At 33.9% G+C, this 26,587-nt stretch overlaps 5 protein-coding genes across 7 annotated transcripts; 2 read left to right on the top strand and 3 right to left on the bottom strand.

The window, feature by feature from the left end:
* The first annotated feature begins 385 nt into the window (after positions 1–385).
* Positions 386–997, top strand: LOC104227560 (uncharacterized). The gene has a single exon (XM_009779823.1). It carries the CDS (start codon positions 386–388, stop codon positions 995–997), a length of 612 nt encoding a protein of 203 aa, XP_009778125.1.
* A 2,366-nt stretch (positions 998–3,363) lies between these two features.
* LOC104219126 (uncharacterized) lies at positions 3,364–3,813 on the bottom strand. The gene has a single exon (XM_009769757.2). The coding sequence runs from the start codon at positions 3,811–3,813 to the stop codon at positions 3,364–3,366; it is 450 nt and encodes a 149-aa protein (XP_009768059.2).
* Positions 3,814–7,853: 4,040 nt separating this feature from the next.
* On the top strand, positions 7,854–13,131 carry LOC104230002 (type I inositol polyphosphate 5-phosphatase 4). 3 transcript variants are annotated; one of them, XM_009782735.2, is made up of 14 exons: positions 7,854–8,805; positions 8,895–8,982; positions 9,318–9,380; positions 9,497–9,584; positions 9,678–9,782; positions 9,872–10,499; positions 10,582–10,775; positions 10,883–10,991; positions 11,109–11,257; positions 11,424–11,694; positions 11,803–11,875; positions 11,969–12,046; positions 12,194–12,327; positions 12,429–13,131. In XM_009782735.2, the coding sequence occupies exons 1-10, from the start codon at positions 8,776–8,778 to the stop codon at positions 11,644–11,646; spliced, it is 1,677 nt and encodes a 558-aa protein (XP_009781037.1). In that variant the 5' UTR covers positions 7,854–8,775; the 3' UTR covers positions 11,647–11,694; positions 11,803–11,875; positions 11,969–12,046; positions 12,194–12,327; positions 12,429–13,131. The 3 variants fall into 3 exon arrangements, with proteins under 3 accessions (XP_009781037.1, XP_009781036.1, XP_009781035.1); XM_009782734.2 differs by having other exon boundaries at positions 7,855–8,805; positions 9,318–9,389; positions 11,800–11,875; XM_009782733.2 differs by having other exon boundaries at positions 7,856–8,805; positions 9,318–9,389.
* Positions 13,132–22,268: 9,137 nt separating this feature from the next.
* LOC104230004 (uncharacterized) lies at positions 22,269–23,411 on the bottom strand. Its single transcript, XM_009782737.2, has 2 exons — positions 23,205–23,411; positions 22,269–22,709 (listed from the first exon to the last, which is right to left on the bottom strand). Exons 1-2 carry the CDS (start codon positions 23,409–23,411, stop codon positions 22,269–22,271), a joined length of 648 nt encoding a protein of 215 aa, XP_009781039.1.
* Positions 23,412–23,447: 36 nt separating this feature from the next.
* LOC104230003 (uncharacterized) lies at positions 23,448–25,486 on the bottom strand. Its single transcript, XM_009782736.2, has 4 exons — positions 24,891–25,486; positions 24,041–24,457; positions 23,906–23,988; positions 23,448–23,815 (listed from the first exon to the last, which is right to left on the bottom strand). The coding sequence occupies exons 1-4, from the start codon at positions 25,484–25,486 to the stop codon at positions 23,448–23,450; spliced, it is 1,464 nt and encodes a 487-aa protein (XP_009781038.2).
* Positions 25,487–26,587: the final 1,101 nt, after the last annotated feature.

The raw sequence follows: 26,587 nt of genomic DNA, 5'->3' as shown, positions 1-26,587 counted from the left end.
GATTACAGATAATAAACTCAGTTTTCTTCTCTATATACAACTTTTGGGGATCTGTGTTCATTCTTCCTCAAAGTGTGTTGAAGGAGGTAGATAGAAAGTGTAGAGATTATGGGGTGGCTCAAAAAATAAGCGGAAAGTATCCTTAGTTGCATGGGATAAAGTATGTTGCTCTAAGAAGAATGGAGGCTTAAATATCAAATAATGTAGATTCTGGAACATGGCTGCAGTTGGAAAAATGGTATGGCAACTGGTAGTAAATAAAGATTCATTGTGGATAAAATGGGTACATGGTGTATACTTAAAGAATGGTGAGGACATCTGGAATCACAAAGTACCTGCAGATAGTAGCTGGTACTAGAGAAAGATCAAAGGGATAGCTGATAAAATGCAGAATTGGTACATACATGGTAGATATAGGCTCACATCAACAGGAGTCAATTCTATTAATAGGAGTTCCATGGAACTAAGGAATGACCACCCAAAGTTGGCTAATGCTGAACTAATTTGGACTCCTGTGGCACAGCCTAAGCATAGATTCATCATGTGGCTAGCTATTCAAAATAGACTACTCACTAGAGAAAGACTGGGAAAGTTGAATATACTAGTAGAAGAGTCGACTTGCTGTCTCTGTGACAACCAAGTTACTGAGTTAGTTGGTCACTTGTTTAATGGATGCCCATGGTTCCAGGAAGTCAAGAAAGGGGTGGAGCAATGGACAGGATTGCAATTGCCACTAGGAAGTCTGAGGACAGTATTACAGTGCATCAAAAAGAAGAAATGGAAGAAATTTCAAAGAGAGCTGGTTGCAGCAACATGGGGAGCAATGGTTTATCACACTTGGAAGGCAAGGAACTGGAAATTGTTTAAAGGGATACATGCACAGGCGGCAGGAATAGTTATACAGATAAAAAGAGAGATTCTAGCTAGAGTAGACACAATTAGCTCACCTCAGAAAGCTCATAGATGTATGAACTTTATAGAGAAGCTGCAAATGTAATTAGTTTTTTTTTATTTGTCTGTTGGAGGCTTGATCTTTGTATGTGTGCGAGATCAAGTGCTCTTTAAGTGTAAGTATTTGTTTGTCAATGATAATATTTACATGGTTACCAAAAAACTTATACGTGAATTAACTTTGCGAGAATAAAACATGTATAAGAGACCGAAACACTTTGGTTTGATTTTTATTTGGCGTAATACATACGGAGACACCTAAAGTTGGCACGATCTTTCACTTAGACACTTAAACTAGACCTCTTTCCAATTAGACACGTTTCTTAGGCAATTCTCATACCAATTAGACACGTTTTTTGCTGGTGGCATATAGCGTGACTTCAAACCTATTTAGGCGCGTGAAGGATTCCAAAAAGTGACTTTTCCTTTCCCAATTAGACACATAACGGTAACATGGATTGCCAATTATTATTTAAACCCTAATCCCTTTCCCAATTCTTAAAAAACCTATTTGTTCTCTTCTCTTCTTCTCAGATTTCTCCAGCAATTCTCCAGCAAATCTTTTCTTCTCTTCTCTTTTTTCTCTCGTTTCTGTTCTCTTCTTGATATCAATTAATTTCTTCTCTTCTCTTCTTCCTCTCATTTCTATTGTTGTCGTGTTTATTAATGTCGAACTTCTCGAAATCGACGAACTCGTCAATGTCACCTTGCGTTGCTGCTCGAATCTGTAAGTGTGGTGTTTCTCCAAAGTTGAATACTTCTTGGACCCAATTAAACCCAGGTCGTAGGTTTTTTGCTTGCAAAATCGGAAAGGTAAATTGTTAGTTCATAATTTGTAAATTTTGTTTTATGAATTATTTTCTTTGATAAAAATTGATTAAAAGTGTTTTGTGATATTTGTACAAAAAGGGTGGATGTGATTATTTCTGTTGGTATGACGATGAGATGCCTACTCAAGCGAAGAATATAATTTGGGGTTTATTAAAGAGAGTCAAAGCTTTTGAAAAGGAGAAAGTTCGAGCAAAAAGAAGACGAATCCTTTTGATGATTGTTGTTATATTGTTGGTCGTTTTATGGAAACTGTATGACTGATGAATTTTGGTTGACTGATGAGCAAAAAGAAGACGGATTTCTGTTGTTGCTTTAAATTTCTGTTTTGAAACTGTTGTTGTAATATTCAGATGTTGTATAAATACAACTGAATTTTGTTATAAAATTCTGTTTATATTCAGATGTTGAAACCGTTGTTTTAATTTACAGTTGCTGAATTTTGAAAGTGCTGTAATATACAACTTCTGTACAAAGCATAGAACCATAAGATGCAGTTTCAAAATGCAGAACATATAGACTGAAGTTGCTGCATTATAGAGTAATTATTCAGAACATAGAGTAACTATTCTGCCAAAACAAACAAAATAAGGCTGAAGTTGCAGCTGCATAACATATATCCAAAACAGAACAATAAGATTACACGACTGAATACAACTTAAAGTTTAGTTCCTTCAAAAACTAGATCCCAAAATATAATAGGTTGTTGCTACATAACATATAGACAAAATAAGTTCCTAAGATACTACTTCTTGCTGAAGTTTGCCTTCATCTGCTGCAATTGGGAAGTTGTAACAACATCTTGACCCTTCCACCTCAAGCCTCTAGCCTTAAAACCAAGGTTAATTCCTGTTGGAGCTGCACTCTTATAAGTTGAACCACTTACCATAACTCGTTGGCTTGATGTTCCGGGCTGCAGTTTGCCAAATAATGAACCACAATCAGTAAGTTATTTGTAAGTCATATTATAGATGAAATATGTATGATTATATACCTTTAATATTTGAGTTCCACTTGCAGCTGTGTAGATGCCAAATCCAATATTTTTGGACCTTTTTTGTGCTCCTTTTTCAGCATCTTCTTTACTTGCACCCCTTCCTTTCTTTTGGCTGGTAGTTGCTTTACCCTTTGGAGGAAGTTGACTACCTAATCCTCTTCTAGCAGGCCTGCTCGAATCTGTTGAACTTGGTGTTGGTTGGCTTGAGCTTCTAGCTTCATTAACCCTTCTAACCCTTGTTGTATCAAAGCATACAGAGTTTGTAGGTTGGCTTGAGCTTCCAGCTACATCAGGTTGGCTAGCACCTTGTGAGCTTTGGATACCTTGTTGTGAAGGCATCCAATTTTCAGCCTACATAACATTGAGCAACATTAGTGAATAACAGTGATGGAAACAGATTACTACATTCATATGAACAACAGGAAACATGTGATGGCAACAGGAAATATTTGACAAGAAACATTTACCTTACAATATCTTTTGTTATGTCCTTGTTGATGGCACTTGGAACATGTCATTTTCACTCCACACTTGGACAACTTTCCATATTTCTTTTTTGGTTCATCTTTGCCTTTTCTTCTGTTCCTCTAAGGTCTACCAGGCATGGGTTTAGGTTTGGGAGGCTCTATCTTAGGATTGTTGGTTTCAGGCCACATCTTCATATTTGTCATAGGCTGGATGAAATACTTGTATGCTTTTAAGAAGGTATCCCTCTTATACCAATGCTCTACTACCTGTTCAGGTTCTTCGTTTATGTGATAGTATGTAAGAACAACATGTTGACATGGAATACCCCTCAACTGCCAAGCTCTACAAGTGCAAACCTTATCAGTCAGATTAACTACATGCTTATGCAGCCCTTCTCCAATCTCAAATCCAACATCAGCATTCCAAAGGACAGTACATTTTCTAGCAAGGTCTTTGCTATCCTCTAACAATAGCCTTGCCATAGGTGATATATCAGATATCCAAGTATCAGCAAATTTCAACATATCCACTTGCCTAGTCATTATTTTCCTTCTAATCTCCTCCAACATAGTTATAATTGATTTATGCCTAGAAGCTAAAATCCATGAATTAAAGGTCTCACACATATTATTTTCAACAACATCACACTTGGAATGTACTTCAAAATAAGCTCTAACCCATGACTTTTTTGGATAATATAACAAATCCCTACAAATATCCTTACCAAGTTTGTCCATTTTCTCAAGCTCATCTTTAAACTTAACTTCATAACTAGATTTAGAGCACCTCTAAAACTATTTTCTCATTTCATCTCCTTTCCATTTCTTATGCCAATTAGACCATATATGCCTGGCACACATCCTAAATTCAGCATTAGGTAAAACTTCATTCATAGCTGCAACAAATCCCTACACAATAATTAATTCAAATTACAGCAGCATATTACTACACAAAATTGAATACTTAACAGCAGCAGAATACTAATTACTTAACAAAATAATAGAATACTTAAGTACTTAACAACTGAACATATCACATTAATGAACATCAAATGCTAAAATTACTTAATAGGCTACTTAAGAGACAACAGAACAGAATACTTACCTTTTGCATATCTACCATCACAGTCAATCCTTCTCCAGTTCCCAATTGCAAATCATCTTTCAAGTAGTTGATGAAAAAACTCCAGCTATGTTTTGTCTCCTGGTCCACAACTGCCCATGCTATAGGAAACATTTGCTGATTTCCATTCTTGCCAACAACAACTAGAAGCTCACCTTTACAGGCACCCTTTAAGAAACAACCATCAAAACCTATGATTATCCTACATCCTTCTAACCAACCTTTCTTCAATGCATCAAAGCACACATAAAAGTAAACAAAGAGATTTTTCCTGGCTCAGTTTCACTGTCCATCCTTACCCAACATGAGCTACCAGGATTGGTCTGTTTTATCATATCAGCATAATCACATAACCTTGCAAACTCCATATTCCAATCACCCATGGACTCTCTGAGAACACGCAGTTTAGCCCTATAACAAATTGTCTTGCCAACATACAATCCTAGCTTGTCCCTACACAACTCCTGTATTTCCCATATCCTTATGTGGGGCTGCTTAGTTATTTCATCTTTGAATTTCTTTGCAACAAACTTTGAAGTGCACAACTTATTCTTGTTTGAAGTATCACATTTGTGTACTGGGTAGTAGTTCTTTACTTTTAAAATCACCTGAATCTCTATCAATACAAGCATAACACACCCATTTGCATCTCTTTGATTTACACTTAGCCCTCACCCTATGTGGTTCATTTGGTCTCAATTTAATCTGCACCTTGTACTCAATTGCATAATTTGCTAATGCTTTCCGAAACTCTATAGCATTCTCAAAAATCATCCCAAGTTCAAATATAGCAACTTCACAATCAGGATCATACCTGACTTTTATACTCCTCCTTCTTGCTGGTATATCCACACCAGGAATAGCTTCAGGATCTAACTCTTCTGTGCTATCTTCACTATCAGCCTCTGAACTATCAATAAACTGCTCATCACCACCTAATTTACCTACATATCATGAAGTCTTGTTTCTTCCAATATCCTCAAATCCTCTGTCAATACCTGCTTCTCCTAGTGGTATCTCATATGTTGCAATTGGTTTTTTCCTCTGCTTACCCTGCCTCTTGCTCCTCCTTTCAGCCCTTAGAGATCTCAATTCATCATCAACATCTGAATCATCTTCTTCTGGAAGAACATCTTCTTCTGATTCACTACTCTCAACATCTGATTGCACTCCATCTTCATTAACATTATGGTCTGGTGGTTCATCTCCATCAGCAGCATTTACAGTTGGTTCAGAAGAATTGTGAGTTGGTTCAGTAGGCGGCTCAATAGGTTCTTCAGCATTTGTATTACTCCCAGGTGTTGCCCTAGCTTTAAATTGGTCATTACCACCCCCACCTACTTCTGCCCCACATAAAAGACCAACATTTTCTTCGACTACTTCAGGCTGACTCACACCATGACGCAAATAAACATCCAAAATATCACCATGTTTTAAATCTTTCACAAATTCATATAACTGAAAATCAGAAAAGACTTTGATAAAATCACCATCTTTTTCCTTTTGACAATAAAACCCTTCGACAACTGCATACCCAAGGTCTTTAGCATAAACAGACAACTCGACAACACTAAAATGGTCTTTATCGATAGCAACAACAAAAGCATCTAATTCCTCTTTGTATAGTGGGACAGGTTGCTCGATAAATGTACCCCCGTAGTGAAAGCGAGTTAAAATATAGTCATCCTCCATAATATTCCCTTACATAAGACGACAAGGGACCAACACAAAGGAAAACCCCAAAAAAACCCTAGCTTGAGAAATAACTTACAGATTACTTAGCCCTAGCTGTAGCAATAGAAAATAAGGAGAGATTGGACCTTGAAGCGTTGTAAATACGGTGAGAAATCAGTGGAAATACTAGATTCCAACACCATTGACCAAAAGAAGAAGAAGATTAATAGTGGTAGGACCTTTCTTCGTTTTCATCGAAGGTAAAAGGAACAATGGTAATATGTTTAGATGTTTGTTTAGGGCTAGTTATCTGTATTTTAGTGGAAATAATACTATATAGCTGAGGTGGACAGTGAGGTGGACAAATAAAATGATGTGGCACGATTTATAATGGTTACTTTTGCCACGTAGACGGAGATTGCAGAACACGCGCTTGGTTAATTAATAAGCCAGCAAAAAACGTGTATAATTGATATGAGAATTGCCTAAGAAACGTGTCTAATTAGAAAGAAGTCTAGTTTAAGTGTCTAAGTGAAAGATCGTGCCAACTTTAGGTGTCTCCGTATGTATTACGCCTTTTTATTTTTTATTTACTTTAAAGACAATGATAAATTAGGAGTAATTTATATTATATACTGTATAAATCATTTTAAATCATGAGATGACTTAAATATCTGCAAAACAAAAAAAGAAGAAGAAAAATATGTGCACTAAATAATTTAACAATTGTTAATTTTTCGTATTATAATCATTGCATAATTTTATCCTCGAACTAAAAGATTCCTAAAAATAACAATAAGTCTCAATTAAATTTAAAAAAATTATATAGTTAAGAATTTTCATCTTTTATATATATGTATATGTAATATATGTAAAGAAGTTATTGGTCGAAGAAGTAGACCTGTCCATGCTATATTTCAAGAATCCATTTTAAATAACTCCAACAAGATTCTACGTATCTCAACGTGCTTAAGTTCTTTTTGTACTATTCGACAAACTCTATGACTTTATCTTTGGCTGGGACCTCTTCCTCTATCTTCGTCTTCACCCTTTAATTTCGCTATCACTTGTAAATTTCCGATGATTTTTCAAGAGTTAATAGGATAGAGACTCACCAACTGTTTTCTTCAAGATTTTGTCCACCTACTAACTTAGTGCTGAGACCATTTGGCAAAGAATTTCGAACTAAAAAGGAAACAATATAAGTGATCATTTCGTGTAATTTGTCCTCTATAAAAATATATTTCTAAGAAATATTCTCTATCTAATCAGAACTTTCATTCAATGGAATGTAAGATATATGTTTACAAATAGTAAAACATTATTCACATCGGGTAAATCCTTAACACTTCAACCTCAATTATAATATTCTTATGATTTATGGTTAGTAGCAGGTATAAGCAGCAATTTCAAATCCGAAGATTAAGTGTATTTTAACATTTTTACACAAGGCATAATTTAATATTTTTAGATAATAGGGAAAAAGTTAACATATAAGTTGCTCCTGCTATCACTCTACAAAACCGTACACGAGATTGGCTAATGGCTGCCAGTACACAAAATAGGTCACTTAAAATTGATGGACCATTTGGACAAAAAATCTTCTAAATTGCCGAGACCAATGGTCTCAGACCATGCATCTAATGACAAGAAAAAAGAAACAAAAACAATTTGGAATTACATCAATGAAATGTTTTAAAAACAGAAACCCTGAAAAAGGGACAAATGCCTTGGCTTCTCAAGACACAAAGTTTAAGTTGAGCAAAAACAAACCCCTCTGGTTTTGTTAAACAAAGTAACAAACCAACACTTTGTTCTTTTGTTTTGTTGAGTTTACATAAACCAAAGAATAGAGAAGAGGGTGCATTGAGAAAGAGATAAATAAGCCACCTCAACATTACATTTTTCTAAAACCCAAAAATCAACATTGGAGATTCAAACAATTCCCATATTAGTATCCAACACTAGAAAAAAAGCCTATCTTAGCTTCTCCAAAACCCAATAAAAAGCCTTTTGTATGCCGTTAAAAATACTATTTCACCTCAAATAACATTTCTTTTTTACTCTAAGCTATTTTTTTACTGTTCTTTCCCGGGTTGTTTAATACACTCTTGTTTTGAGATTTTTTATATTTAAGTGAGAGATTGTGGTAATAAGACTGCTGTTTTGAGGCAAAAAGCCTCTGTAGTGTTTTGCTCCCCTCTGCACTTTATTCCCTTCAAATTTGATACTTTGCCTTGTTACCCTCAACGAGGTTTTGAAAATAGAACATTTACATAGTCCCACAAAAGCTCTCTCTAACATTTTCTCCTTCTTCTTTGATTCTTGAATCCAATAGTCATTCTTTGGAAGAGAAACAAAGTCAATTATCTCAAGTGGGGTTCTTTGATTTTGATACTCAAGCATTTTACAATGCATAACAAATGTCACATATTCCTTATCCAAAATTGTTTTCTTTTCATTACTTGATGAAACTCTGGTGCCTATTTGACTATAATCTCCCAAATGTTCTATGTTTTATGCTTAAAGATTGCTGCTTTTTTGTTGATTCTTGATCTTTAATCTTCTGGACAAGAATAACTCCATCGAATTGAAAAGAAAATCCCAAATTTGAGTGATTGTTGGAGAAATTAGTTTATTTGTTGATCTTTATTCATATCCATTCTGGGCGAAAAACCAGAAATTTTCAATCTGTACAGCAACAAGGACTAGAAAGATTCAATCTTTATGAAACAATGAGAGATGGGAGCTGTAAAAAAACCAAGGTTTGTTTTTTCAATAATGTCAAGTGACAGCTGTTTTGTGCATTTTGTTTCTTTCCAAAACTTGCTAAAATTTTGTGTTTTGAATAAAGGTCTCGTGGCCCAAGAGTCTGGTAAAAAAATGGTTCAATATCAAGAGTAAAGCTGAGGATTTCCAAGCTGATGATATTGTCTATGGAGGTAATTAATTAATTTTTTTTTTTTTGAGAATTAAATCTGAAATTGTATTTTTGAGTTTTGAGGTTCTCGGAGTTTTTACTTTCTAATTAACTAACAATCAAAGTAATCACTTGCATGCTTTTGTATACTAGTCTTTGGAATCTAATAAGTCTTCCATTTTCATGTGCATCTTGAGATCTATTTCATTGTTTTGTTCTTTTCTGAATTGGAGTTGCCTATAATTTCCTAGGTTTTAGGTTGTGTATTCTTTCTTTGATTTTTCTACTATGTGGGTTATACGTTGTACCAACAAAAATGACACAGCTTTAAACAACTTTATGTCCATTCTTTTTCAGGTGTTGATAATGAATGGAGGAACAACTTCTTAGAGAGGCAGGCTTCCACTAGCAAGAAAAAAAGTAAAACAGGTTCAATATCAATAATATTCCTTTTCCATTTTATTATTTTTTTTAAAATTGGTTTGCCCCCTTTCTGAATCTGCATATTTTGTGCTGTTTAATTTTACAACGTATAGACAAGTCAGGGAGAAGGAATGCTGATCGTTTTCATCGAAATAAGATTGACCTTGACACTTCAGAGGTTACAGATGTGGATAACTACCGGTGAGTTTTTCTTTTTAAATCCGATTTGAGCTGTTTTCTTATTAAGTATGCATATCTTTGAATGTATGTATGTATGTATGTATTTTGGCACAGGATCTTTGTAGCTACATGGAATGTGGCTGGAAAATCTCCACCTAGTAATTTAAATCTTGATGATTGGCTCCATACCTCACCTCCTGCTGACATCTATGTTCTCGGGTGAGTAAACAACCTATGGTTATGTTTAGAACACTTTTAGTAAGTAGTGAACAAAGATCCTTATGATTCTTATTTATTTGAGTTGTTAGGTTTCAAGAAATTGTTCCTTTGAATGCTGGTAATGTTTTGGGCACAGAGGACAATGGGCCAGCTAGAAAATGGCTAGCACTCATCCGAAAAACTCTCAACAGTCTTCCCGGAACAAGTGCTGGTGGTTATCGTACTCCCTCTCCAGTTCCTAATCCTGTGGTTGAACTAGATGCTGACTTTGAGGGATCGGCAAGAGAACAAGCCTCGTCTTTCTTCCATCGTCGCTCATTTCAGACATTAAGCCATAGCATGAGAGTAATGGAAAGTGAAATGCCAATGCCACGGGCTCAACTTGATCGGCGATTTAGTGTTTGTGATAGAGGTGTGTTTGGGGGAAGGCCAAGTGATTACGACCCATACGCCCAATGGGGTGGTTCCTCTGATGATGAAAACGGTCCAGATGATTCACCTATTACGATCCATTGTTCCCCGATTTCATATAGTGGTTCCATCTCTTTAGAGGACAGAGACAGACAGCCACTGCAATCGAGATACTGTCTTGTTGCGAGCAAGCAAATGGTTGGAATATTTCTTACTATTTGGATTAGAAGTGAACTAAGAGACGATGTTCTCAACCTGAAAGTGTCTTGTGTTGGTAGAGGATTAATGGGTTATCTAGGGAACAAGGTATATTTCCTTCAATGGAATCTTGTCAAAGTTTTTGATTGCTTACAATGTGCACAAGTGCTAATTCCGTCTGTATTTTCAGGGCTCAATCTCAGTTAGCATGTCACTGCACCAAACAAGCTTCTGCTTTATTTGTAGTCATTTAACATCTGGACAGAAAGAGGGAGATGAGCTCCGGAGAAACTCTGATGTCTTGGAGATTCTAAAGAAAACAAGGTTTCCAAGGGTTCATGGCTTTTTGGATGACAACTCTCCTCAAACAATCCTCGAGCACGAGTAAAGCCCTTGCTTATATCTTGCAAGTCTATCTATTTGTTTGCTCATTGCCCTGAAGTTGGTTTTTGTCTCGTTTCGTTCCTAACTTTAGTTTTGTGCTTATGAAGCCGAATCATATGGCTTGGGGATTTGAACTATCGAATTGCCTTGTCTTACCGAACTGCCAAGGCACTGGTAGAGATGCGCAATTGGAGGGTGCTGTTAGATAATGATCAGGTATTTTATTCATATTCCTCAAGCAATTTTCTTCTTTCCTTCAGTTTCTTGTTTTCCAGATTTTAAAGTCACATAATCAACCAGCTCATCAATTGTAACTTTTGTCTTTCCAAACAGCTGCGGATAGAGCAGAGGATGGGACGTGTTTTTAATGGATGGAGTGAAGGAAGAATATACTTCCCCCCGACGTACAAGTACTCAAGTAATTCAGATAGATATGCAGGAGAGGACACACACCCAAAAGAGAAACGAAGAACCCCTGCTTGGTAATCCTTCTAACAAATAGCAGCTGCAAAATGAAATGAACATACATGCACCTATCACTTTGTTTTTATGTGCATAATGCACAAGTTCTCTCCTACCATGTGCTCATAATTTTATTTTTTCATGTTGCATATCTGGACCCCTAAAACTTGTGACTTTTAAATGAAGGTGTGATCGCATATTATGGTATGGTCGAGGCCTGCATCAAATATCTTATGTTCGTGGAGAGTCTAGATTCTCGGACCATAGACCAGTTTATAGTATATTCTTGGCAGAGGTTGAGTCCATCAACCGCCATCGTATCAAGAAAAGTTTGAGCTACGCTAGCTCTAGGGTTGAAGTTGAAGAGTTATTGCCCCATTCATATGGATATGGTGGACATTACTACTAAGACACAGAATATTTGATGAAGTATCCTATCTCATAAACTCCATATCAAGTATGCTCTCCTTCTATGTCGGCTTCTGTATTTGGGATTCTGGATTGTTAGAGATCATACTTAAATATTTTTCATTAGTTAACATCACCGCTCTTTCTGAATCAGCAGATGCTTGGTTACACAGTCAAGATTTGGAGGTTTGGAGCTTATGCTGCAGAATTTAGAGGAAGATTCTAAGCAGGTGAGTTTCTATTTTATTTTTACTTTTAACTAAGTAACATAGATAGAGTTATTCTTTGACCACTTAAAATTAAAATTCAGCATTTCTAAACAGGAATCTGCAAAATGTGAGGACTTCAGAAGGGATGATATTGCTGTATGATAAATCTGCAGGTTTTCTGCCTCAAGTCAGGTAAAAATTACAATTGTGCTGCTACTTAAAAGTAGAATTTAACTGGTTAACGTGGTCACGCCAGTAATCAGAGTGATGAAAAGCACTTCTGTTTATCTTCAAGATATCGTAAGGACCCTATGCTAATTTGCTTAGAAAATCTTGCAGGCGTGGAGCAGAGCAGTTTCTCCTGATTGTTCTTTGTTGAAATATATGGAAACGGAAGAAGAAACTGGTTTACAATTCAGAAATACAACTCTTGGAAATGCTTAGCTCTGAATGCCAGGATATGGTTGTTTCAGGTGATTAAAATGAACGTATGATAACGCAAATAGTATGTGTTTCGGTTAAGCCATTAAAGATTTATCATTATTCACTCTTCTCTCAATTCATTTTCATACAGGACACCCGCACAGACTCTTGAGGAAGGTGCTATGGTTAAGCGAAGAATTGGTTCGGATGCAGATCAGCTTTCTTATCTCTTTTGAGGAAAAACTAAAATCATTCTGATACAGAATGTGATAAAAGCTTTTGCATATATAGAGTTCTTCCACTCTTTATTCTTTTGGGGTGGTAGGCCTAGGCTTCTTTTTGTCCTTCATTCTATTTGAAGAAAAAGAAACTTTGGCGTGTACTTATTGCCACACACAATTAAGGAGAGTTGTGGATATCTTAGGGGGTAAGGAGTGGACATCAATGAACATTACTGAAAAGTATATGTTCTTCTGAAAAGAAAAAGGAATCACAGTTTGCTTGGATACTTATTTCTATTGCTCTCTACATATCTTTTACTGTTCTCTCTCTCTCTCTCTCTCTCTCTCTCTCTCTCTCTCTCTCTTTTTGAATTTATTCATGAGTTTGTATGTTTGTGGGTTGTCCAGAAGGCAAACTGAAAAAGGGAAGGGAAGTGTTGATTACAACTTAAAAACCAGTACTATTGAAATTCTGTAGAAAGCACAAAGCAGAATTGTGCTTTCTCTCACATATATGCATTGTCAGTTTCTTTATTGGAATGTCATCATATAAAGGAATGTAATTACATATGGTACTGTGGCACTCTAACATGACATGTCAATATGCTGTGTAATATATTATCTTTGGTTCCACTTTCTAGTGTTGCTTATTGTCAAGTGATTTTTTTTTTTCTCAATTTTGCTGGTAATAAGGGGCCGCTAACCAGACTGCAAATCTGAAATTTGGATAATTCAGACTTGAAAACCTATGTACTTTAATTTGTCTTTAACTTTACGGAAGTTTCTTTACTTTAATGTTTTTGGATCATTCTTGGTTTGAATATATTGAGTAGTACTAGTATATGAGAATCCTTACAAAAGCCAGGGTCCAAAAATGGACCCTTTCATGCAGAGACGCACGTCACATTTAGTCAATTTTCGCTTTTTCTCTTTGCATGGGAAATTGTGAATTCTCATCTTCCTTCATTGCCCCTTTCTCCCCTTGTTTTTTCTCTTTTTTCTTTTGGTGCAAATTTTTGTCTTAGCGATTTAGGCCTCATTTTTTTTTTTTTTTTTTTTTGCATTTAATGGAGCCTGAAAATAAATATAATGTAATTATTCAGTATTCAGATCTAGAAATAATATCTTATTATTTATATGTGTATTTAGATTCAGACATTTTAATCTCAAATTTTAATGCACATCTTAATATTTGAATATATATTTATATTTAGCTGTCTTAATCTTAATAAAAACAAAATCAGGCCTTGGTTATTCTATTACTTTGAGAGAGTGGATTTTTGGTCAGGGCAAGTTGCTTTATTCTATCATTAAACATAATTAGAATAAGTAGAGCCAAAAATATTTTGTTTCTTTTCATTTCCATTTATTCTTCTCGAATTCGAGGTCATATGCGTACACACTATTCTTCCTAGATCTCACTTGTGAAATTATACTGAGTATATTATTATTGTTGTTGTTTTGGTTGTTTGAATTCGAGGTCAGATGCCTTTGTCGAGTCTTAATCTCCAATTGCGAAACTCATAACTGGATTGAAATGTATATTTTGAGCTCGCTCGAGAAAAATGACAAAGACATCGAGAATTAAATCCATACCCTATTGTGTGATAAAACTTCTCCGGATACCTCTGGGGGTTATTTGTTTTATTAGGATGTGATAGACAAGGATATCCCATGGATTGAGATTAATTAGCTATCTCATCTTCTATATGGAATAACTAATTTTATCATTTAAGTACAAAATGATTCTTGGGACTAATTAATACTCATAAGAAAATTATCCTGCATTTTATTTTGGAGTTGTTATTCCTTATTCCACCAACTAAATGACCCCTAGATTGTAGTAGACATTTCTTCAAGAGGTATTTTCACCCGTCGCGATAACATTCCTATTTTTCCAGACCACTGATATGCCCACAGACCTTTGAAGCTTTTCAATAAAATTTAAAGATTAATTACCTTGTCCTAGAAATCAAAACAATAGAGTAAATATACTTTCCAAAAAAAAAATGAAGCTCTTACTAGAAATTCAAGAGTGTCATAAAACAGTGTAGAAATAGTATGTTTTCCTTAAAACAAGTTTTTGTTTTTTTTTTTCTCGAGAAAGAAAAACAATCAATAGGTTGCATCTCAAAATAATTTCCAACATATAAATGGAGAAAAAACTGCAATATAAAAATTAAACTCTTACATCTTTTAGGTTATACTTCAAGTTAATTAATTCACAATGAACGATTCTCTCCTTTAGCTAATTAATTCTGAGTCATCATGGCCTGTTGCATACTCAATAATCAAGAAGGTAAAGTACCATTTCATAATTATAATAATCTGAGTACAGACATGTGCGTTCTGAAACGCAGATAAAACTTTTTTTTTTTTTTTTACATTAAACAAAAAGAGAGACAGAATCCTAAGAACGAAAGTGGAGGGCAGTCCAAGCTGTATTTTTTTTGTTTCGTTTTCCCCAGCATCAGATTGCTTTGCCTACAGATTGTTTCTCTCTCTTTTTTTTTTTTTTTTTTGGATTATTGAACTCAAAACCTTTTGTGGTCATATTTCATATACATTATACTTCCCTTCCTTTTATTTCTTAATAAAAAGTTTTCAGCTTAGGATGGTTTGACCATAGATTTTGTCAAAATATATTTGTTTTTTTTTGTTGGTAAATACATATTTGTTCATAAATTTTAGGAAATTTTACACCCTATAGAAAACCTTAGTACCCTATTTATTTTAAATAAATACCATTTTAAAATATTACATCCTATAAATACCTTTTATCCTTTATAGCAAAATATCTAATTATAGTTACATCATATATTTAAGGCACCATATATGCTAAATAATATTTTTCTCACTCTTTAGTATTTTCTCTCACATAATTACCGTATATCTGCTCTAAACACGTTCTCTCTCTCTTTTTGCATACACTTTACTCTCTTTTCCCACAAACCCACGTTTCATAACTCTTCTCCCATACAAATTCTCTATTTCTCCGCCATTATCAATCCCACATTCAAAATATATCTTAAATCGCTGTTTTACTGTCGATTTGTTTTTTCCTGGTAAGTTTACTTCTTCGAACTTTGATATCATTAATTTGGTTCTCTAATTTTTATACCGATGTTTCATAAATTTCTGAAACAATAACCATTGGTATTGTTTACTCACCAGAAAGCTTTGGTTTTTCTCTTCAATGGCGGATTCAATGCCACACAAGATGATAACCAGAGGTATACCCACCAAAATTCTCAATTTTGATGGGCCTTCTTTCTCGTTGCAAATAACTCAAGGGGGGTCGGATTTTGCAGGTAAGTCAGCAACTACAGTTTCACAGAGAAGAACTAAATTACACAATGACAAGTCGAAAGAAGTCCAAGTTGAGAAATCTTCAAAAGAAACAAAAAATCCAGTTGTTTCAAAGATGAAAAAAACTATGAATGATTCTTCATGTGTCAATGTAAAAGAAGTCAATGCAAAAAAAAACATCAGATACACGACACCAAAAGGTAATTGCTATTGTATCAATATGCATTCAAAGAAACTTATATGTATTCATAATTATTCAAGTTATTTTACATGTACGATATTGTATTCGTATGTATCTGGTTGTATTTAAATATATTTAGTTTTATTCAATTTCACATTTTTGTACTATTTGGTCTTACTGTATTCAGTTGTATTTATAAGTATGTATATGTACTCTTATGTATTTAGATAGTTTGCAACTGTTCAATTTTCCAGTATGTTTTTAATTGTATTCATATGTATTCATCTTAGTTATTTTTTGTTTGCAATTGTTCAATTTTCCAGTAAGTTTTAATTGTATTCATATGTATTCATATGTATTCTGCTTACTTATTTTTTATGTTATGTGTGTTGTAGCTAGTTTTTTAATATGTATTTAGCCTTGTCAATGTATTTAGTTGTATTCGTATGTATTCATGTCAGATTTACTGTAATATATTCTGTGTATTCAGTTATATCTATACTTCTAAGTGTTTGTAGTTGTATTCATATGTATTCATGTAAGATTTACTATGAAATATGCTTTGTATTCAATTGTATTTACATGTATTTATTCTTGTTAAATGTAGGGAATTAATTTGTTTATGAAACACCAGCCAAAATTTGTAACCCATATCAGTGTTTATACTAATACTGATATAGTCTCCCAGCTAAAAGAGAACCTTACTCCTGATCAGTACCAACAACTTGGCAATACTTGCTTTGGCTCATTTCTTCAAATGAAGCGCTGTGAATTTCAACATCAACTCTTCAGATGCTTCATGGCTCTCCAGTTAGAAGGCACTCCTAATAATGTATTTGCAGCACACGTCAATGGTACTTCATTACATTTCACATTAAGGGAGTTTGCGATTGTGACTGACCTCAAATGTGTTGGTAATGATGAAGATTTTGAGTTTAGTGAAAAGTTTCCTAACCGGCTTATTGAGACTTACTTTGGAGGTGCTAATCTTGTCAAGAAAGAACAATTGATGAAATGTTTTGCTGACAAGAACTGGGGTCCCGACAATGATGGTGATGCCTTGAAGATATCTTTGTTATATTTCATACACACCTTCATTTTTTCATCCGAGAAGAATAGTACAACTATACCAAGGCTAAATTTTAACTTGGTAGAGAGTGGGCGCTATTCTGAATATCATTAGGGTTTAAAAACATTTGAAATGCTGACAAAAATCGATTAGCATGAAGATGGATGCTGAGAAAAAGTATTACAGGATAGCTGGGGTGCCACTGGCTATGCAAGTGTGGTTTTATGAGTGTTGTTCAGTTGTTGATTCCAAAACTGCACTCCGAGTTGATGACGTGGTCCCCAGAATACTCAATTGAAGAACTACCGGATATCAGCCAACCTTTGCTTATCTGATGAACGACATGTTCAATGACACCGGGAACATGGTAATATACAAATTGTATCATTGCTAGTTTATATTTTATTTATAATTAATAGGCATACATTTGCATATAGAAATATGCAGTTGCATTCAGATACATTTTTGGTGATGTAATACCTGCTATAGTTTTAGCTGTCATATTCTCACAAATATGCTGCATACAAATGCATCCAGATTACTCATACATTTGCATACAATAGACTGCATTCATTTTCAGAGGATGCATACAACATAATACATTTGTATACAAATACATACAGATAGAAAATATTTGTATAATCAGTTGCATACATTTTTAGGGGATGCATACATCAATATACATTTGTATACATATGCTTACAGATATAAATACTTGCATACAGATTCAAGATACATGTATACAAATGCATAGGGACTAATAAACAACTGCATACACTTGTATACAAATGCATACAAAAACTGTATACATTTGAATACATCTAATGCATACAAATGCATTCATATGCATACAACAACATATAGTTGATGTAGCCTTCATTATTAATTCTTCATACAATTGCATATTATTTCCAAATCATTAGTGTTGCCTTATATTCAATACAAATTTCAGTTTGTATTCCAGATCTGCATTTGTATGTTTCTAGTAAGACTTTGATTGCATTTCATTTTTCAGATTGTTTACAAGGACATCAGTCCAAGCGATATAGAGTTTGCCATTATTCAGAATCCTCCTGTAGGCGCCGATGTTGAGAAGAGACCTTCTCCTGCTCATTCAGACAAATCGGAAGAGGATTCGGATGACTTTTCTCCTACACCCAAGCTTCAATGTAATAAGAAACATGTTGCAAGTGTTGGTCCATCTTCATCACCGCCTCATAAAAAGCGCAAGGAACACGAAAGGCATCCTAACAAAATAGAATATTAACCCAAGATTCCTCCTGTTTGTATACCCGAATTTGGACATAAAGTTTTGCATGACAATCAGCTGCAAGATTCCCAAAATGACGAAGTATCTTCTTTGAGGAAAGACCTAAATTCATTCAAAGAATACGTGAGTATTTAACCACAAATTAAACATTACAGTTTAATGAATAACATTCATATATTTTTGGCACAATATTATAATTATTTTTGTATTGTTAAGGTTGTGGGAGAGTTCAAGTCTGTAAGAACATTGATCAATGATAACTTCAAGAAGCTTTCTTACCATCTTCAACAAAATCAGCAAACTGAAAGTTTTCACCAGAGAAAGGAACCTATAGGGAGACGTGATGATGGCATTGACACAGATGTCGGAGATAATGTTGAGGTTTACCATTCTTAACATATTGAGCATTTGTTTATATCTCCTGCTTACTGTTATAATTAAATAACTGTATTTATAAATGTTGTATGTATTCGACTAGCCTTTAACTGCCTCACTAAACTGATAAATGCATCGGCCAACACATGTATTTAGTTGTATTCATATTTGTGTTAACCTTAATATGTAAATGGAATTAACTACTATATTTAAACATATTCAACTGTATTTTGATGTATTCTGATTTGTATTTCTTGAATATGTGTGATGTATTTCAAGCTCCCATTTCCATTACCAAAATCTATTTTCTTACTACACTTATATGTATTGAACTGTATTGTAACATTTAGTTAATACACTAACAATGATACATACAACTAACAGAAACAAGTGCTTAATGATCAATGTTTGGAGTATAGAGGAGAGGGGAAAACTACATCAGAGGTGTCGTCCAACATACCATCTACTGGTCAATAGGGTGTATCTACAGAATTCTATGTATCTCAATTTGAGCTGGACGACAAGTTTCTTCCCAGTCAAATTCCAGAAACTAGAATTGTGATTCACAACAATGCAAAAAGAGCTGAATCAACCCCAATACCATCTCATAGGAATCAGCGACCAAGTAGATGGTACTCTTCGCCTTATGAGTCTAACTTCGACTCCGCAGGTTAGTATTTTTATAAAGTAAAGATTCAGCTTTCCTCATGGTTTTTAAATTTAAAAGTCTTTAATCATGAATTCAATGAACAATAGGTACCTCAGTAAAGTTGACCACCATTTTTGAAAAAAGACACCCCTTTGAGGATGATTCAATAACGGGGCAACATCCTACGTTAATCATTCAGGAATATGACAAATGGGTTCATGATGGTCTTCTCGCTAGACATGATCAGAGGTGAGTTTTTCCCCGGTATGTGTATTTAGTTTTTATATTTTTAAAACTGTATATAATATTTTTATACCATACTTGTAGAAGTAATTTGGAAGACCATTACAAGAAGAACAAGTCAACACTTCATATACCATTAGATTTTGGAGTTGATCAACTTAATTCAAAAAATTGGTTTTACCTTCTATCGTTTGACGGGAAGCTATAGGATGACAACGTAAGTTTTTTCCCCCTAACTGACTAATTTTCTTTGAATAACAACATGTTGTTTTATTCAGCTATATTCAGCTGTATTATTCATCTGCATTCAGCTGTATTAAGTTGTATTCAACTGTATTCAAGCTATAGTCAGCTGAATTCAATTGCTATATTCACCTTTATTCAACTTGTGCATTCAGTTTTATTCAGCTGTATTTTGGTGTATTCAGATGTATTCAATTATAGTCAGTTGAATTGAACTGTATTAATCAGCTATAGTTAGCTGTATTCCATTGTTATATTCAGCTTTATTCAGCTGTATTCAGTTAATTTCAATTAAATTCAACTGTTTTAATCAACTGTAGTCAGATGTATTCAACTGCATTTGTATTCCGCTTTATTCAACTCCTATATTCAGATGTATTTAACTATATTCAGTTGAATTCAAATGTTTTAATCAGCTGTAGTCAGCTGTATTCAACTACATTTCTCTGTATTCAGCTGTATTCAACTGTAGACAGTCATATTGAAGTCTTTAAATCATAAGTAGTCAATTGTATTATTCAATATTATTCAGCTGTATTCAGTTATATTCAGTTGTTTTCAATTGTTTTAATCAGATGTAGTAAGCTGTAGTCAGTTGTAGTCAACAGTTTTATTCACATACAATCTGTTGTATTCAACTGTATTTTTCATATGTATTTATTTGTATTCAGCTATATTCTTTAATAGTTTGATTAATTGGACTCACACCATGTACTTAAATTTGTGTATAGCATATTGACGTCATATTCTACTATTTGAGAAAGAAGGGAAAGTACAATCAAACAAGCAACTTCAAGTATACAACTGTTGATTGTATATTCAAGACAAGAATCGCTGAAATATTCGACAGGTATGCTGATATAGATAGTAATGCTAATATAGCCAAAGAAGAGGATGTGGTATGTGAGTACATAAGAGGCTACAGATTGCATGCAAATGTACCTTGGCATACTGTGGATAATGTCATGATACCAGTCAACTTGAAGGACAAACTACACTGGGTATTGGCTGTTGTCTCATTCAAGGAGAGATGTATCAAAGTGTATGACTCGTACAGATCTGCAGGTCATGATTCTTATGTAGTTATTGATAAGCTAGCTAAGCTTGTACCTCTATATCTATCAATCAGTGGCTTTTACAGAGATAGTCAAGGCATAGATTGGTCTACTTACTCAGCATACACTGACAAGTCACATAATGATCCCTTTGAAGTTTTTTTCATTTCAGATCTGCCTCAACAGAAAGCTGGTAGCATGTAAGTATTCAAGCATCATTATTGTATGTTATATACAAATCTAATTATATGAATTATTTTTAATTGTTTCAATCAATTATTTTTTAGGGATTGTGGGGTGCATGTTGCAGCATACGCAGATCTTTTGAGCACTCTTGGAGAGATTCCACAAATAACATTTGATTCCTCTCTACTTCGTCAAAGATATGGTGCTCTCCTCTGGGACTATGCTATGCGGAAGATAGACGCTGATGCCATAAGCGAGAATGAAACACCTTCAAAGATTGCTAGGCAAATCACGGAGTCAGATTCAAAGATGTAGATAGTGTTAGAGTAGCTTTAGGTTATTGTAGTTTTGGAGTGTAGTTTCAAGATGAATACTATTTTGAGTAGTTTTTGGTGTAGATGGTATTTAGTTTGAAAAACTTATCACTTTATCAACAGTGTTCGTGTATGACAATTGCAACTTTTCAATCACTGTTTCACTGGTTTGTTCATAAGTATTCATGCTTATTCTTCAGTTTGAATACAAATTTATCTTACAGGATTCAAGTATGTGTTAATACCAAGCAACTTTGCTTGAACACTTTTTAGTTAATGAGCATGTTAATGTCAAAGTCAGAAACTTTATGTATGTTGATGGTAGGTTATATAAAAGAATTCAGATGTATTTTTTTCTGGATTCAGTTGTATTTAACTGTAAAATTCAATTGTATTCAGTTATATTCAGCAGCATCCATTCAAATGTATCTTCCAAGTTCAGATAACACATATTAAAGAACACAATTTCAGATGTATTAAACAGGTTTTACGCAATCAGTTGTATTCAGATGTACTCAGTTGTATTCAACTTGTTTTATTCAGCAGTAGTTAGTTGTATTTAAGTGTATTATTCAACTATATTCAGTTGTATTTTGGTGTATTCATTTACATTCAGTGCTACTCAACTGTATTATTCATAAAAATACTTCAGCTGTATCCAATTGTATTTTTTAGTATTCATCTATACTCAGTTATACTCAACTGTATAGTGCATATGTATTTATTTGTATAAAAATATTTCTACTATATGTATTCAGAAATAATTCACGAAAGTCATTTCAGAATATATTACTTGACAATGAGAATTTATTACTTGACAATGTTAACATAAGTATTGACAAATCGTTGAAGCACTAATACATGTCAGAGTGTTAACTATTTATTACGTGGAGCATTTCTATACGTTCGCTTGTTATGTCCTCCCTGCCTACATATGCTACATGAATGTTGATTTTTCGGCTGTAGCAATTCACTTAAAGTTTTATCGCGCTTCTTCTTTGGCCTTCCAGGAGGTCTTTTCCATTTGGGTGGTAGTACAACCTCCTCAGCAACATGTTCTGGTATATTCCAGTCATTTCTGTCCGGTAACGGGTACACTGGCAAATCATATGTCATTACAATTGTATTTGGTTTGTAATAATTAGAGCAATATTCTTCTGGCATTAGAAACTTGCTCTTCAATACAGCCCAAGCATGTGGGCATGGCAATTCATCAACTTGGAACCTCCCACAAACACATTTTCTCTCTAACAGACAGACTGTGTAATTTCTCCCACCATCGTTAACCATATGTAAGTATTCAGTTGATGGTACCACCTACATTTAAAAATAGAAATATAAGTTTTGAGCACATATATTTGAATTACCAGATGTATAATGCTGAATTAATAAGTTACATACAACTGAAATTTTTGCATATAGATGAATACATCAAATATTTAGATCAGTAGAATACCAACTGTAATTAGTGCATAACTTATCAGAATTCTGCTGTACTTTAGGCAACAGGATGCTAACAAAAGCATTAGAATCATACGTATTGACAATACATATCATAATTACATATAATACAACTTTGTTAGTTATATTCTGATGTATTCCAATAGTTTTTGCAGCATGCTTTTAGTTATATTCAGTTGTATTCATATCAGATCTACGGAAAAATATATCTTTTATGAGTTTGAATATAGTTGTATTCATATGTATTAATGGTAGTTCTACTTAAAAAAATCATTGTATTCAGTTGTATTCATGCCATTAATTCAGTAACAATTAAGCTATATACAACAATGACATTAAAATATAACTTACAGTCATACGTGTAGACATTGGCTCATTCAAAGTCAGCATTTCCTGGTATTTTTTTCCAAGCGTCGTGTATGTCTGTGTAGCTTCTTTGCGGTTACTACAATTCCAACGTCCAAACATCTTCCTAACTTCTTCGAGGAAGTCGTATATTGGCAATTCCCTTGCTGAAACTAGTGCGGCATTGATTGACTCAGCAATATTTGACGTCATTGTCCATCCCTTGTTAACAGGTACATACAACCTAGTTCAATTTTCGTAACCAGCTAACTCTAAGTATTCTTTCACCCTAATATCTACATTCTCCACCTTCTCCATCAGACTGTCAAATTCATCTTGTGTGTATGCATTTGCCATCGAGAAGTATATCTCGCTCAACTTGGCATGGCTCTTTTTGAATTTCTTATATACGTTGTTCCATAGATGCCATATACAAGCAAAATACGGTACATCTGGATACACTCTCGATACAGATTTAATGATACTCTCATTTCTATCTGAAACGATGCACATGTTTTCCCTTTCACCGTATGCTATCTTGAATTGCTCAAAGAACCACGTCCAAGCAACATCGTTCTCTGAATCAATAATACCATATGCTAGTGGCAATATATGACCTGTAAATATAATTGAATATAATTATTTTTAAAACATGTATTTCAATATTTAAAAATATTAACAGATTGTATTATAATTCAGATACTCACCTGCACCATTCAACGTGCTTGTCGAAACGAATGTCCCGGTGTAATAAGATTTTAGGTGACTTCCATCCACAACAACAATGGGTCTACAATGATCAAACCCCCTTATAAAGGCATACAAAGGATATATACACGTACATGGATTCATTTTTTGGCGATTTTACCATTCTTATGTGGGAACCTGGATATGTCATATCCATTGTATATAAGTATCCTAGTAATTTTTTGTATGAATCAGCCGGTTCACCTATCAGAAAATTCATTGCCTTTTCTTTAGCCCTCCACACCAATATGTAGCTAACATCTACACCTAAATCTGATTTCACATCATCAATAATATCCTTTGGAGTGTATTTCCTCTTATGGTTTGTAAGCTTAGGCCTTATCATACCACCTATAAGGCTGCTACTAGCCTGCCGCTGCTCATACACCTTGTCCTTCAGCGGACATGTATGGTTATCATTGAATTCTCTCACTTTGAATAGTTTTGATTTGTTAATATTTGAAGCCTTAAACCTCCATTCACAATCTTCTGAAATGCATAATAATGCATAGCTGCAAAGAATTAATTATTTTACATTTGATTAGCATAAGTGTTTACAAAAAATGCAGCTCATATACAAACAAATATAATCTGACATAGATACATCCTGACATCTATATATATAAATTTTTATACTACTGAATTCCATTATAGTTATATGCGTTTGAATACAATGAATACAACTGAAAACACTTGTTTGTATATGCATACACTTAATATCACAGTAGACATAATAAGAAAATAATTAGAGCCACTGTTGTGTATTTATACCAGTAAAATACATATGAATACATGTATTTAAGCGCCCTAAACAAACATATGTTTACTTCATCTGTGATCATCTAGATGAAATACACAAATACGCATAAATACAATGACGTTAAACTTACAGCTCGAACCAATAATCGAAAATACAACAGATTTTTTTTTTAAATATATGCAAACCTGACAGCATTAGATCTATTAACCCGGAATTGAAATTTTTGAGCTATAGCATAATTCTTCATCACCTCTTTCAATGTAGCCTTATCCTTATAAACTTGTCCAGCCATAACCTCCTTTTGATTAGTTTTTGAAATTATCAAATCCTTGTGGAGTTCGAACACTCCAATCGCTTCTCCTGAATTGACAAAATCTAGAGCCAGTGTATCATCTGTATCGGAATCGTACCTTTGAACTCCTTCATCTATTTGCACAATGTCGCCTTGATTTAAACTACCTCCGGATATAAGATCTTTTTCTATAGTTGTTATGCACAAAGGATACATCCCAAATTCTCTGTTCTCTTTCTTCAATTCTACATACACTCTGTAACCCATATCATTGTGTATTTCCATTGGTGTGCAATTTCCTTCTACTTTGTATTGTATTTTAATGGTCTTGGAGCTCAAATCGATACCCAGTTGATTTGAAATTAAAACCACCAGATCATTAAAGGAGGCATACTCCTTTATCAGTATTCCCTCAATTGAAAAATTGATGTAATTGCCCTCATCGTTCCACTTGCCAGAATGACGCAACAAAACTGTTAAACTTGCCATATGTATAGAGGATGAATACCTTATTTTGTATATAATTTGTATCAATCGAAAAAAGAGAAGAGAATGGAAGAAGTTCGATCAGATGTTGCTCTATTTTTTTCGCTGTATTCACGTTTCTAAGATGCTGTCTTTGAGCAGAATACTGATTAATGTGTACTAGTTTTAGTTCGTTGAGTTAATTTAGGATAATATCATGTGATTTGATTTTCTTCCCTTTTTAACCAGTTTAACCTTCCAGATTGTGTGCAGATATGTTACTGTATTTCACGTTAAAGCCTCTTAAATACAGTTAAATACATATCAGAGTTAGCTAGAATTCCTGTTTTTACGCCTATTTTTTTGTTGTATTAATGAATACAACATCTCAAATACATGAAATACATTGTATAAAAACATAAAAGATATCTATAACACATAATATAGCAAATGGTATCTATAAATGACTAATTAGACCTAAAAGATGGTTCTTTATGAAAAATTCTCTAAATTTTATCCATATTTTGGCAAATTCCCAAAACTCAAAACCCAAATCCCAAAACTAGTTTGGCCCAAAATATTACTATTACATTTTTTAAAAATTGCCCTAAACTTTTGTAATTTATAAAAGAGCCCACCATTTATTATTTTGTAACAATGCTGCTTCATCTTCTCGGTCATATGATAGTGTATTATGTAGTTCATTATAAAAATGATAATTTTGTACTAAATTTATTTATGTTCAGGACTATTGTTTGCGATAATATAATAAATATTATTGATGAAGGTACCGTTGGATATTTGTGATAGTTTTTAGAACTTGTGGGTATAAGTCATGTTTCATATTTTTTTTTTTTAAAAAAGTGCAATATGTTTTGAAAACTGATATTCAAATACATTTTTATTTTCAAATCAAACTTCACTCAAATCAAAATTTTCAAAACAAATTTGAGAATGTACTGCCAGAGGCTAGCTCAATGTTTCGAATAGATATGTTTCGTTGAAAGGGAATTCCAAATGATTCCAAAATAGACTTCAGGAATCAGGAGTATATATAACAAATAAAATACTTACAGAACAAAACAATTTCCCTATTTAAAGAAAATGAAGAGACGAAAATGACCT

Source organism: Nicotiana sylvestris, chromosome 9 (genome assembly GCF_000393655.2).
Source record: "Nicotiana sylvestris chromosome 9, ASM39365v2, whole genome shotgun sequence".
In the NCBI taxonomy this organism is placed as follows: domain Eukaryota; kingdom Viridiplantae; phylum Streptophyta; class Magnoliopsida; order Solanales; family Solanaceae; genus Nicotiana; species Nicotiana sylvestris.
This window is presented reverse-complemented; position numbering and strand designations above follow the sequence as displayed.

Excerpts from the sequence above, each read along its gene's own strand:
- LOC104230004 (XM_009782737.2), bottom strand. The coding sequence starts at position 23,411 with ATGACGTCAAATATTGCTGAGTCAATCAATGCCGCACTAGTTTCAGCA. Across the intron at positions 22,710-23,204 it reads CAATGTCTACACGTATGACT|GTGGTACCATCAACTGAATA; the intron begins GTAAGTTATATT and ends TTTTAAATGTAG.
- LOC104230002 (XM_009782734.2), top strand. The coding sequence starts at position 8,776 with ATGAGAGATGGGAGCTGTAAAAAAACCAAG. Across the intron at positions 9,390-9,496 it reads CAAGAAAAAAAGTAAAACAG|ACAAGTCAGGGAGAAGGAAT; the intron begins GTTCAATATCAA and ends TACAACGTATAG. Across the intron at positions 11,258-11,423 it reads AAACGAAGAACCCCTGCTTG|GTGTGATCGCATATTATGGT; the intron begins GTAATCCTTCTA and ends TTTTAAATGAAG.
- LOC104219126 (XM_009769757.2), bottom strand. The coding sequence starts at position 3,813 with ATGTTGGAGGAGATTAGAAGGAAAATAATGACTAGGCAAGTGGATATG.
- LOC104227560 (XM_009779823.1), top strand. The coding sequence starts at position 386 with ATGCAGAATTGGTACATACATGGTAGATATAGGCTCACATCAACAGGA.
- LOC104230003 (XM_009782736.2), bottom strand. The coding sequence starts at position 25,486 with ATGGCAAGTTTAACAGTTTTGTTGCGTCATTCTGGCAAGTGGAACGAT. Across the intron at positions 24,458-24,890 it reads AATAGATCTAATGCTGTCAG|CTATGCATTATTATGCATTT; the intron begins GTTTGCATATAT and ends AATTCTTTGCAG. Across the intron at positions 23,989-24,040 it reads TCGCCAAAAAATGAATCCAT|ACCCATTGTTGTTGTGGATG; the intron begins GTACGTGTATAT and ends TGATCATTGTAG.